This window comes from Calidris pugnax, unplaced genomic scaffold (assembly GCF_001431845.1).
Source record: "Calidris pugnax isolate Ruff unplaced genomic scaffold, ASM143184v1 scaffold68, whole genome shotgun sequence".
Taxonomy (NCBI): domain Eukaryota; kingdom Metazoa; phylum Chordata; class Aves; order Charadriiformes; family Scolopacidae; genus Calidris; species Calidris pugnax.
Window position 1 is genome coordinate 3978211 of NW_015090921.1, and position 13846 is coordinate 3992056.

General features: G+C 44.1%; 1 protein-coding gene across 1 annotated transcript in view; it reads left to right on the forward strand.

The window, feature by feature from the left end:
* The window catches only part of DLL4 (delta-like 4 (Drosophila)), an 11839-nt gene extending 1649 nt beyond the window's left edge, over positions 1–10190 (forward strand). Inside the window, exons 3-10 of the mRNA XM_014950398.1 lie at positions 432–756; positions 1702–1762; positions 1871–2001; positions 3419–3588; positions 4683–4902; positions 5358–6066; positions 6827–6935; positions 8299–10190. Coding sequence (XP_014805884.1) covers positions 432–756; positions 1702–1762; positions 1871–2001; positions 3419–3588; positions 4683–4902; positions 5358–6066; positions 6827–6935; positions 8299–8304 — 1731 coding nt within the window. The 3' untranslated portion in view covers positions 8305–10190. The remainder of the gene's footprint in view (positions 1–431; positions 757–1701; positions 1763–1870; positions 2002–3418; positions 3589–4682; positions 4903–5357; positions 6067–6826; positions 6936–8298) is intronic.
* The last annotated feature ends 3656 nt before the right edge of the window (positions 10191–13846 follow it).

The following is a 13846-nucleotide window of genomic DNA, read 5'->3' on the forward strand; positions in this document are numbered from 1 at the left end:
CCCCCGCGATATCCATCAGGGGCCGCTTTGATTCTGCCCCGGCCTAATCTCCAACACAATTGCGTTTCCTCCGGTTTATTTTTGGCGTGGGAAAGCGAGGCGGGCTGCGGTGAGAACGCCGGGAGGCTGCCAGCGAGCCCCGGCCGCCTCTTCCTGTATTTTACACCTTGCTCGAATTCCGCCCTTTGGAGAGGAATAATGGCTTTGGGATGTTTTTCTGAGAGGAGAGGAAAAGGATATTTCACGGCAGTCCTCGCTTTCAAAGGCCCCTCCGCTGAGCCCCCCTCTGCCGGGGTTAGCGCTCCCACCCTTACATACATATATCTTGTATGTATACATACACACACATATATGTATGTATATGTGAGCGGGGGGATCTCCAGTGGGACAGGGGGTCCTGGCCACTCGGGGTGGGTGGTTTTCTCGACAAGGGGACGTTGTGTGCGGTGTTGACCGGCTGCCGACACTGGTCCCGCTCTCCCGCAGGCTCCCAGCCGCTCTCGGAGGACTGGCTCATCAGCCAGATGTCCATCCAGCGGTCGCTGTCGGTGGGCGAGGACTGGTCACAGGACGTGCAGAGCGGCCCGCGGACCAAGCTGCGCTACTCCTACCGGGTGGTCTGCAGCGAGAACTACTACGGCGAGAGCTGCTCCCGACTCTGCAAGCGCCGGGACGACCGTTTCGGACACTACGTCTGCGAGGCAGATGGCAGCCTGGCCTGCCTGCCCGGTTGGACCGGCGAGTACTGCACCGAGCGTAAGTGCCCTTGTTAGAGCTCAGGGAGGCCTCAGCGCCTTCAGGAGCATTGCCTGGTTTCCCTGGGCACTCGTCCGCACTAACAGGGTGTTGGCATGGGATAGGGATGATGCCCAAAAGGCCTTCGAGAAAACACAACCCCCCCAAGGCATCAGGGAGCTTATTTGATGAAGGGTCCTAGAACCCAAAAGCGCAGCCCCTTGACCAGTTCCGCCCAACCCTGGTTGTAGCTGTCATTGCTGTCACCCTAAAACAGGGTGGCTGCGACAAGGCTGTACAAAGCCATTGCTCGGTTACCCGGTAGGCGCTTGGGCTCATGTTTTCACGCTGATCTTTCCACTCCCTGCCTGGAGAGAGAAACCTCCACTCTGAGGACTTTGCCCCCTTTGGCTGCAACTACCAGCGCTGCGCTTCCCCTGCGTGAGCGTTAGCAGCAAAGAGCAAGCTAGCAGAGAAGGGATCCCGGCTGGTATCCCCGAAATCGGCAAGATCTATTCCAAGTTAAAGTGCTAGCAGCTCGCCCACACAAATGTGGCCACTGGTCCTGCTGCCAGAGGAGATGAGACAGGTGTTGCAGCGTAGTAGTGGGAATCTTTGCTGTGAAATCACAGTCCTGTTGGGGTTTTTTTCAGTCTTTCGCTAGCACCAGCCAAAGCTGCCTCCTCTTGCTCCTTTTCTAGCAAGAGTTGCAAGAGTTCATGTTTGTTGTATAAACAGAAAAACTACAGGACAACTTGTCAAATGTTGGCCCTCCTTGTTCACTTCCTCCTGCTCCAGAACTCCCCGTACTGAGAATTTTTTTTAAAAAAGCTTTGAAAGTGCAAAACTGGTTTTCAAAGTAACTTTTTTTTTTAAAAAAGCTGGCATTTCCCCTTTTAAAAGTGTATTCTCTGGTGCCGTGTGTATTTACCTAAAAGTTTCTGCTTTTTTATGTTCTCTTTACAGCCATCTGTCTGTCTGGATGTACTGAACAGAATGGATATTGCAACAAGCCTGGAGAGTGCATGTGAGTAGACGGCAATTGCAATCTGAACTTCAGTTAAAATGTCACCTTGTAATATAAACTTAGACTCTTTTCCATGTCATTAATGTTTTAATTTGACTTTTCTTTTAGCTGTCGTCCCGGTTGGCAAGGCCGCTACTGTGATGAATGCATTCCCCACATCGGCTGCCGCCACGGGACTTGTAAAACACAATGGCAGTGCATATGTGATGAAGGATGGGGTGGCCTCTTCTGTGATCAAGGTTAGTTCTGAAGGTTGTGCTTATGGGTACTCCTCAGCACTGGGCCAAGGAACCTGACCCATTGGATCTAGAATTAAATTTCCAACAGTTACCTGCTCATAGCCATCAGTTTGTACCACTGCTGTCTTAGATACCAATTCTTATATTTGTAGTAATTTTGTTTGAAAACAAGCAAACCTTTTTTTGGTAGCTACAGTTTTTCTCTCACAAAAAAGGTTTTTCTCTTGGAAAAAACCCCAACAACCTGGATGAGTGTTGAACAGGCAAGTTTTCTGCCTGCTTAAGCCAAGTTTAACTTATTCCCTGTGCAACTATAACAATTTACTAAACAGTTTCCAGCAGCAGTAAACACCATCATTTCGGCCTTCCTTATTTTGCATACAAGGAAGTTAACTCATGTGATAAGTCTGGAGCATGAGAGAAAAATCATGTAAGCAAGAATGAAAAGTACAGGTTCCATTTTAAGGTACAGCAGACCACTTCCACCTATTCAACCCATTGAATCACTGAATCGTAGCCAGCTGAGCAGTCATGTCCTCAAGGCCATATATGCACTGCTGGCACTGAGAACATTAAAGTCCTCAAAGCAAGCTGAGTGTTTTCAGGACAGTTATAAGATTAAGATGGCGCAGTCTGAATTAAGCTGGAAAAGTAAAGTTGCAGATTTTTTTTTTTTTTTCTGCTTGCAGTTATCTATTAACCAGTTGTATTCCAATTACTCTACGGTATTTATAGAGACAATAAAAAATTTCTACTTATGTCCTATGAACTTGGGTGCTTAACCTCTATCGCAAATTTAAAGGGGGAAAAAAAAAGGGCCGTCAAGCTTGGGAGAGCATTTATGCAGTTTAAACTACTAACATTCATAACAAGAGAGCATGGTAAATAAACAATAAAAGAATTCTAGTGTTTGTTTAAATCTCCAAGCCAAAACATCATTATTTCCTCCCTGCCTCCCCAGAATGTGCCTCGGAGCACACCTTGTAAAGATGGGGCTCACTGTTTCAGCATGCGACATGTTGCACACAGAGTCTACGGTGCCGTGGCCCGTCTTTCAGAGAACACACGCTTACGAAGTACATTTTCCAAATTGGCAACCAAATCCCGTCACTGCTAATAGGTTTACGGACACAAAAAAGGGGAGAGCACTAAGAAAGTTAAGTTTTGCCAGGTCTCTCAAAATTCAGAGCTCACGTATAACAGTGATGGACGTAGAGAAATATCTAAAACCAATGTTAATCTAAAACATCTGATTATTTCTGATAATAACCTGGATAATCATCCCCAGTATTCCTATTGATAGCAAAATTAAATACTTCATTGAAAATTCTATCTTTTTTTGTCGACTAAAGGGTTACGCAATGAATGTCTTCCCAGCTGCCAACGACTTTTTCCCTAACCCCCGGTCTCTTTGCAGATCTGAACTACTGCACTCACCACAGACCATGCAAAAACGGAGCAACCTGCATGAACACCGGCCAGGGCAGCTACACGTGCTCATGCAAACCCGGCTTCACCGGCGTTGACTGCGAACATGAGATCAGCGAGTGTGACAGCAATCCCTGTAGGAACGGCGGCAGTTGCACGGTAAGGGCATTTTAAATGTAAAGCCTTTGTGAGAAGCAAGCCCCAGTATACCTTTTCAGAAATGGTTCTGTAACAACGTAATGGGAATTCGATAGTACACAGGTTCATTACCGACGCTCACAACTATCATACTGAACCCTTCCCGAGAGGTGTCAGGGGAGGAAGTCTGTTACAGGAGGAGATGTATCATCTAGATTAGAACCAGTCAACTGATCCTTAGGTTTCTGTGGCAGCCATTATGAGAGCTTGGCAAGATCCAAGGCTGGTGAGGGAGCAGATGTGGAAAAAAATAAGCTTCACAAACCAAGGTTCATGCAGAAATGTGCCAGGTCTGTATTTTAATAGCAAATGAAAGAAAACTTCTGCTTTCTGCTATGGGAGCATAGTGTCAGACAATGTGAGAGCAACCAGCTGAAACACTTTCTGTGAAACAGAGTTCTGCATTTTTAGTTTCCTGCAGTCTAGTGTTTCAGTGGGTTTTTGAACCCAGTCAATGGTTGATTCTACCTGTTGATAAAGACTGATGGGTTATTGATATCAAACGTAACCCAGTGCATGCTTAGATTAAAGCTAATGGAGCAAGACCCTATCTCCCTTCTCCCAAGGCATTGGACATGGAAAGAAGTACTTCGAAAGAAGTAGTTTTGTTGTGATCTAGGTGGTGGGACTTACCCATGGCAAAGCAATCTAAATCCTTGTAAAGTCAAAAAGGGCTCTCATGATGAGGATAAATGCCCTGATCACAGCTGTGTAGGTCAACACGTGCTATCCTGCTCTGGGAGGACCTCAGGGATCCCATTAGACAGTAGTGGTGTTAGTAATGGTTTTGTCTGGCTGCCTGTAGGCTCCCTACAGCTGCATCTGCTCTGCTTGTGTAGCTGTGTGATAACTCCTGCACGCCGAGTACAGCCCATTCACAGCTCTGTCCCTCACAGTCCAGCCTGCAGTTATTCACTCTCCAAATGTTGCTTTTGCTACATCAGAGTGCGGACGGGAAGGGAACAGCACACGCACACTGCCAACCGAAAATAAGTGTGCAAACAGCTATCTCCTGGTACCATCAAATAACAGTGTCCTAACGTTGTGTTTTGCAGGACATGGAGAACGGTTACCACTGCCTGTGCCCCCCTGGCTACTACGGCACCCACTGTGAGCACAGCGCTTTGACCTGTGTAGATTCTCCCTGCTTTAACGGTGGCACCTGCCTGGAGAAGGAGCAAGGGGCCAGCTACACTTGCGTTTGCCCTTTCGGCTTCACAGGGTCAAATTGTGAAAAAAAAGTAGACAGGTGCACAAGCAACCCCTGTGCAAACGGTGAGTCTCTCTAACATAAAAATCTCATGTCCCCGACTCGTTTGTGCTTTTCAGTGCAGAAATGATAGAAATCCAATCTGACCTCTACTCTTCCTCTAATTCATTAGTCCCTCTCCCCCACCGTATTCCACATCTACCCTAATTTTACTCTCTTGCTGGGAAGAGGGGGAGCTTTTACTGGCATTTTCTATGCAACAAAACGATGCACAAGGTTTATCCTGTGATGGGGGAGATGGCAGAACTAAGTAAATTAATTACATATTTAGAAGGGGCATATTTTTAAGGCACGGTGATACAATTAGGTAAAGGAGAAGGAACTTTTAGATGTGCAGTTTTTTTATAAAATAACCTCCCTCTTCTTGAGATGATTTAAAATGCTAACTGGGTAGAGATTTAGGTTTCTGAGTGCAGTGCATTGCAGACTAATTTTTTTTTTTCTTTTTTTTTTTCCTCAGATGGTAATTGCTTTTACCTTGGTCAGATTCGTGTGTGTCGTTGTCGGGCTGGTTTCTCTGGTCAGAAATGTGAGATAAACATCAATGATTGTGCCAGAAACCCATGTTCCAATGGGGGAACTTGTCACGACCTGATCAATGACTACACCTGCACGTGCTTGCCAGGCTACAGTGGCAGGAACTGTGAAATCAAAACCAGAGACGAATGTGCTTCTGGGCCATGTGAGAATGGAGGCACATGCTACAGCGGACTTTATAGTGCCAACTTTGTCTGCTACTGTCCTTCTGGCTTCATGGGCAACCGTTGTGAACTGCCGGTTTATCCAGTGCCTGTTACGCTCCCTCCTAAACCGGTCCCCTGGATTGCCATATCCATGGGGGTGGGGCTGGTGGCTTTGCTCATACTGTTCTGCATGATAGCAATGGTCATCAGGCAGATGAGGATGCACCCAGAGCAGGACTTGGAGACAATGAACAACCTGTCTGACTTCCAGAAGGACAATCTCATTCCAGCTTCCCAGCTCAAAAACACAAATAAAAATAAAGACCTTGAAGTGGACTGTGGGCTGGAGAAATCAAACTACAAACCCAAGAACCATAAACTGGACTACAACCTGGTAAAAGACCTGACGAGTAGAGGGACACAGGAAGACAAATATTACAAAAGTGAAAAGTGTTTAGGAGAAAAGTCTCCCCTCAGACTACACAGGTGAGAATGCAGTCTTCCTTCTAGTCTTTCTTAAGGCCCCTCATCTTCACACCAGTCTAGAAGCAGATGAGAAAACATGGGGGAAAAAGAAAATATACAGATAATATACAGAACAAACCAGAGCAAATCCAGGCACCTTCATACTGAAGTACCTGTGTCACGGCCAAGTGGCATCCTTAGCTAAGTCGATTAAATGGAGTGTTTGGGCAGGGTGCTGCTAGCACAGGTACTGTGAAGGGGAACAGGAGCCGCTAGGTCAGTGGTGAAAGAAAGAATTGTCTTTCCTTCCTCAATAGATTTTGGAGGAACAACAGTTAAGGTATATAGTGATTAAAAAAAAAAAAGTATTTTGCTCATTAAGAAGGCAAAATGATCTGCTTATTGAGAAGAATGTTAGAGTAAAAATAGCTACTCTTTTTCAAAAAAGTAAAGGGCAGGTATTCCTTGGCTCATCAGTCTTCTGATACAGGTACTGAAAGCCTTGTCTGGGATCTGCTTGTGGCTGTTAAACTGAGGGATCTTGGGAGCATGCTATTAGGTTGGACAGGGCAGAAGCCTAGGAAGACAGGAGCTATTCCTTACTTCCACTTTCCTAGTATAATGTCCTGCTGTCATACAGAACATGTGAAACTTCATCCTCTCCCCTTCCCTCCCACACCTTCGTGGCTATCTCATTCCAGCTCTCCATATTCATGGTAGATTTTGAGACTCAGGCTTGTTAGTAGTCAACTAACGTTCTTTCCTCTCTGCCCTGCCTCAGTGAAAAGCCGGAATGTAGGATATCAGCGATATGCTCTCCGAGGGATTCAATGTACCAGTCCGTCTTTGTGATAACAGAAGAAAGGAATGAGTGCATCATAGCCACAGAGGTAAGTAAGCACACAGATGAACAAGCATAAATTCAGAAAGCAAAGGGGTAAATTATCCTTCAGAATTGCGTCTGAGAAGGTCACTCTATTTCCAGGGATCTCAGTGCCTCCCAGCATTCACCTCTCCTCTTCTGTGGCCCACACAGAACATGGTGGGGAAAATCAACAAATTAGCAGCTCTGATTTTATTAAACCAGGGATTTTGAGCTTAGATAAATCAGCAGGAGATGAAAGCACCGACCATCAGCCCGTAACAGTTCAGCACATTGCAGGATTATTTCCTCTTAAATCGGTAGTCAGTAAAAATGCAAATAATAATTATTCATAGGCCCATTGAGGTAAAGCCACATTTTTTCCCATGACTACAGTGGATAATCTGTGTTCTGTGGAAACAGGTGAAGCTACAGATTTCCAGCAGAAAGGTGCTAGTGGATAGCCATAACTGTTAGCAAGTCTATAACAAGGTAATTTCAACCTCTTAGCATTTAAGCTCCAGCTATATGTTCTCAAGCAGAAGTTAACGCTGTTATCAATAAACATATTTTGATTTTTATGTTATATTGAAAAGTCAGAGGACAGATACACAAAAAAGGAAGGGCCTAGCATTAAACTTTAAAGACTTCAAAAAGCAGCTGTTGAGGAACCAACCAGTTCCTGAAGAATTACTGACCCTTTGGAAAAAGGCTCAATGGAAGTTAAAGGCAATTTGACGTTAGCCAATACCCGCCTTCTTCAGTGTAGCCATCTTTAGGACTAGTTTCAGACTCCAGGAAAGAGAAACTTGCTGAGCCATATAGCAGTGATCTGTGAAGTCAGATCTGCGGCATTCTGTCTCCCTTGCCAGGGTGGATACCAGATTTCCTCTTGAAGGCAAGGTGGAACACAAGTCAACTGACAGTATTAAAAGTTTAGGAGTAAGTGAAAGGATCAGTTGAAGATCTTGCTGACCAAAGCTAGACTCACAGATTTACACCAGGAATCTCCACAAAGTGTTTTTATTGTCAGAACGACAGCCCCTGAAACCTCTCTCCACGTCATTCAGGCTTAATGCTTCTGAACACAAGCTATTTAATTTTAGGTCTCTTACAGAGACCTAATGTTAAGCACCCAGATTTGCAAGCATTCCTCCCCTCAGTCCAGGTGGAACAACTACTCATCATACAGATGGCTTTTTCTTTTTTTTTTTGCTGGTGATTCTTCATCTCTGGACCCAGCCAAAAACATTGAATGCTGGTAGTTAAACTGCAGTAACTTCTGGCTTAAATTGCTTTGGCTTGACATACTTGTCATAATTTGTTAGTTCTGCAGTATTCTGTATGCTGTGCTTCCTTCTCATTCCTGGTATTATTTTCTGTCCCGACAGGTATAAGACTGAAGATCAGCCCATTTGCACCTCAGATTTGGTAATGCCAGTAGATGGACGTTCCTGCTGCATTGTTTACAATTCAGAACTGGATCGGACTGTTTTTAATTACATGCAACTTGCTGCTCTCAGGCGGAGGATGGAACTGGGTGAACTGGACAGACTGTGAATTTACTGAAAGATGCAATACACCTTTTTGTTCTTACTGCCCTTGTTTGAAGTTTGATACCAGAAATCTCATTGGCTATAGAAGAGGGGAGGCAGAGGGAAGAGAGAGGGGTTTAAAAATGTTGTCGTTTTAATTTGTTTTTTGAAAGATACTGAGGCCAGTTCCTCATGGACAGACCCCTGGCTTTCCAGAACTCTGGTTGTGGGAGGTGCCAGTAGATGAGGAGGCACTTAACTATCACAGATGTTGCCACGGAAGGTGTGAAGAAAGACACATTGCTATGCAGATAATGGATACAGTATAAACGAGGTCTCCATATTTTATTTTTTTTTCTGGGTTTAAAAGTGCCTATAATGTGTCAAGAGAATCTAACAAGCCCAAACAGAGACTTGACTGCTCTTTTTGCAGTTACCTGAACAGTATTGGGCAGGGGTGGTTGATATCTCCTGCTACACATCTATCTGCCTCTCCTCCCTCCCGCTGCATGTACTGGAGACTGTGTAAGGGGTGAGAGGAGGAAGGAAAGAGGAATACTGAACTGACATGTCAGCTCATTCGGTGATGCTTTGGAGAACTGATTGACCCAAGCCACAGTATGGGACAGATTTTTTTGTGGATTTAAACATTCGAGAAGGAAAAGTTGTGATAAGGAATGTGTTCTGCCTCTTCCCCATTGATAAGGAAGAGGCGTGATCCCAGCTCTATTTAAAGCCTTACAAATGCGTTTAAAATCAATCAGCTCCTAGAACCTTTATGTGCTGAGCTGCCTCAGCTGTTTTCATGCCCTTTGCACTACCAGTGATTGTGAATAGACATTACCTTTTTCTTCTCCTTCCTCATTCTCTCCCCCCTGCCTTATTTTGACACAAATTTGGGGGTTTATGTTGATGTGTTTCTGAATTAGGTGCCACCTTCTATTGCAAATAGTCTCAAAATTGCAGCTGTTACTTTCTGAAGGAGAAGAAGCGGTGTGACCTCCCTCCCCAGCACCCCCCCCCCAATTTCTCCATCTGGTTTCAAAACTCCCAACTCCTGTCCTTCATCCCGGTTCCGAATGCCCAGTAGCGAAGCACCCACTGAGACACCCTCTGCCAAGACAGGTGGAGATAAGAGTTAGAAGGTTCTAGGCTCGTCCTGTTTCTTTCATACCCACCCACTGCGACGCAGAAAATGCCCCTGGAAACCAGAGGTTGTGCAGAAGCTCTTTTCTTATATACGTATTTACAGCAGTAACACCGGACACCCCAGTGGAAAAGTGCTGTGATACTAATGAGATGAGACCGTGGGGTGGGGAAACAAGATCTCTTCGAAGGAACCTGGACCGTGCTGTCTCTCTGACAGCGATATTCCTGCCTTTGTAAATCCTGTTGTTGGACTAGCCCATCTACTGCCTTGAACTGCGCAGACAAGACCCCTTCATAATGTCCACTACTGACCTTCTGCTCTGACCACGTAGGACCATTTTGAAGATGACCTTCAGAAATCAATAATATGGGTTATAGTTTGTCTGTTTGTAGTTTATTTTGAAGACTAGTATTTCAGTAATTTAAAAAAAAATCAGAAGCACTGAACTTTCTACGTTTTATAACATTATTTTGTATATAATGTATATTTATAATCAAAACAGAAGTGTAAATATGTTTATTACTTCTCATGTAATGTTTTTAATGTGATGACAAAGTTTGAATTTTATTTTTTTTTTCAAGCAATGAAAATACTTTCCTGCTACTACGAAGTTTATTGTGGTTTGTCCTTTTACACTTCAGGTTCTTTGATTCTGTGACAGCCAATGTTACTCGAAGCCCCAGAAGGAAGCTTGTCTGCCTGCTCCCTGCAGTCAGCCCTACACATTTACATTTTGCACACTGACTGCTGTCAGCTGCTTTTTATAAAACAGTTATACTGCTAACTGATGTCAACAAAGTTGTTCAGCTGAGTGGCATTCATCTGACAGAAAAGTTATACATATTTATATTGTGATATATTATATAATATTTAAATTATACATATAAATATATAGATTCTTTTGCTATGGAGTGGGACTGAACTGTCAGGGAAGTTATTTTTAATAACATTTCACTCTTCCTCTTCCATGACAACTTGTGGCATGGAAGATACAGATCTAATACCACTTCAAAGTGGCTTAATAAATGTGCTGGTTTAGGGTTCACTTACAGAACAACATACAATTACTTTTTTTTTTTTTATCCCATTTCTTCAAAGACTTTCAGTAAGACCCAGATCTTGCCCTCAGGTTACTCCTGCACAGCATCTACATCTACACTTGCGAGATTGTATCCTGTTTGATTGTGGGTAAGATTTGTCTTTCACTTGTGGGATTAGGGGGAGTTTCAGGCTTTCTCTTCCTGAGTTCTCTACATTACACCAGCAGCCGTGTCCTCCCAGGGCATCACAAAGTCGTTATCCTCCACAGCCCTTTTGGAGGATGTTTCCACCCCCCAAAAAAAAGTGTAAAAAGCATACTTGTATAAAACACTCCCAGCAGGTTTAGTAGCCTTTGAAACACACACACTTACAGACAATTAAATCTCTCACTAGATTCGCTAGGTGCTATACAGCCAACATCTGAATGCACAAAAGCAAAAACTGTAAGAACAGGAAACCACTGCTGCTCTATTTTAAAACCAGAGTTTTTTTGTTGTTGACAAAATGCCAAAAAAGCATCTTAGTTTTGGATGCTTTTCCTATCTTTCCCCCAAATAAAATCCAACCAAATTTTGCTAGTTTTTTTTTTAAAATACAAAAAAAACCCCAACAACCCACTGGTGTTAAAAAAACACCATAAAAAAATTAAAATACTGCAAATTAAAGTCATTAAAATACTGCAAATAATGGTCTACAAGGGTCCTTCTGACTGTATTATTAAGGTTACATAAATACTATTTACTTTGGATGGCTTTGTTTCTCCCTCTTCAGTTCTTTTCTTAGTGAAATTAACTTTCACATCCCAGCCAATTTCCCTGGCTACCATAAAAATAAATTTTAGATGAAACTCAGAAATAAAAAGCCACCTCCCCCTCCCCAAACATTCACCCTGTAGAGCAAATTATGAAAAACAAGCCATTGACAAAAAGCCGAGCAGATGCTCCCTGCTTGCAGTCCTTCCTCGGCAATGTGAAATAAACCCAACAGATGCCTCTCTTAATTGAGCACATGGATTACATACACACATGCACTCTGTCCTGCTTAAAACAAAACACACACAAAAAAATCAAACAGGAAAATAGCCAGAGAACTCTTCCCAAAGCCTAGGCAAGCAGGAATGCTAAGACCAAAAAAGACTCGGCTCTTCCTGCTCCAAACGAGACAGGAAACGGTATCTGTAGACAGAAGGGAGTTGAAATCCATTAAAACTCGTGGACCTGATTATGTAGATCCCACAGGGTAAAGCAGGTACAACACATGCCTTTGTGTATCCACACAGGAGAGAGGAAAGAAAAAAAAGCGTCAGTTTACAAGGAAATCTGTGAATATTTACTGGAGGCAGCACCGCACTAAGCAGCTACCAGAATAGATCACAGGTCCTACACAGGAAAAACAGGAGCGGTGCCTGCTTCCACACAGGAGGAGATGGAAAGCATATGTGAATCTGTGCACGTGTGCACATCCCCAGGTCCTTGCCAAAGAAACTACAAGCAAATTAGCTGAACACATAATATGACCTGGATTTAACCCACATCTTTGGCCAAAAATTTCCTTACCAGGGGCTGCTGTGTACCGACTGCTCGCCAGCCTGCCCCTCCCCAAGGTGAGAGCATCTCTGAGCCACAATGTATGAACTCACAAGGAGGAGCTCTGAGAGCCTCCTGGGCTGTAAAGACTCAATCTGTATTTCAAAGATTCCTCTTGAGAACCACAGACGATGCCAGGACTGTAAACGTACAAATAATGCCTTTTCTCTTTAACAAGCTCACAGAGTTCTCAGACCCAACTGTACAACTAACTTCTCTCAGCACCATTTGCAACAACTATGGCACGATCATGGATTTGGCTCAAGGACTGCACCTAAATTTGGCTTTCAGTTTTAAAAGACTGCACAACCTCACTTAAAAGCAACGTGACAAAACAACAATTTTAAGAATGGGCTCCTGACTCTGAGAAACTCCCTGCTGTTTCCTTGTATTAGCAGCTGATAGGAATGATTTCACATCCACGCAGAGCCCTTCAGTCTAAACGTTTTCAGAGCTGGGCTGAGTGAGAGGGGTGCTGCTCTGTGCTGTGTTTTCCTCCAGCAGTTCCATCTTGGGCTCCAGTCCGCTGAGGAGGGGAAGGAGACGCCGGGATATACCCGTAACTATAGCACCCACTGGTGCTGAGACAACATGCAGCAGGGCTCTGCCGATGAAAGCACAGCACAGGGCACCGAGTTCCATTGGGCTACTGAAGATGAGGGATGCTTGAAGAAATTAGGCTTGATATAGGACGTGCCTAAAAGGGGGATAAAATGCAGGATGCATTTTATGATGCACGATACTTGTCCAGCAACAGCTCTTGAAAGAGCTGCTGAGAAAGCCTAGTTATTGTGCAATTGCAACCATCTAGTCCAACAGATGAAACCATCTCTATAAAAACACATTTCAAGTATTTTCATTGCTCCCCAGTCTTTTTTCATGAGTGCATGCTAAAATGAGAAAGGCACATCAGGTCACTAAAAAACCTGTACTATAGTGGTTAAGCAACAGTTACGTGTCTATGTTTGACTGTCACTCCCTTATCTCACGTACCTGACCCATAAATAAATATCAATTTTACACAGTAGATACGACACTCCCAGCACATTTTGCTCACAATCCAAACTGCAGTTGTGGAGAATTGACATAACTCGGTGGCCCTCTGCCATGCTTCACTATTTTCATAACTTCAACTTTACAGCCTCTCCAGAGAGTCAACATCAAGATTTGTACACACACACACACACCCCACCACGGTCTCTCTGTTAAAGTTTTGCCAGCTCAGCTCCCAGAACTTGCAGGCAGTGACCCTGCTGGCTGGTGACGCCCAAGGCAGTGAGATTTCTCCTTGATCACTCTTGCGCCTGCTCTAACCCTGCCTACTCTGCTCTCAGACCTCTCTGGGAAACAGTGTGACTCAGCACCATAAAACTACCCTTTCTCTTTCCCCTTCCTCTGCTGGTCTTATCAACAGCACTGTCCTCACTTCTCTTCCCCTGTGCAGCTTCAGGGCACATTTCTACAGCTCAGTAGTCTATCATGCAGCAGGTTTAGGACAGAATTCTGATTCACCAGGTAAGTGATTGTGTACAAAACAATAGTTTCAGGTGCTAGAGCAATTGTTTCATGCACAACATTTGATTTCTAGCACCAGCACATACCTTTGTCCCTTTCCTTTTAAACCTTA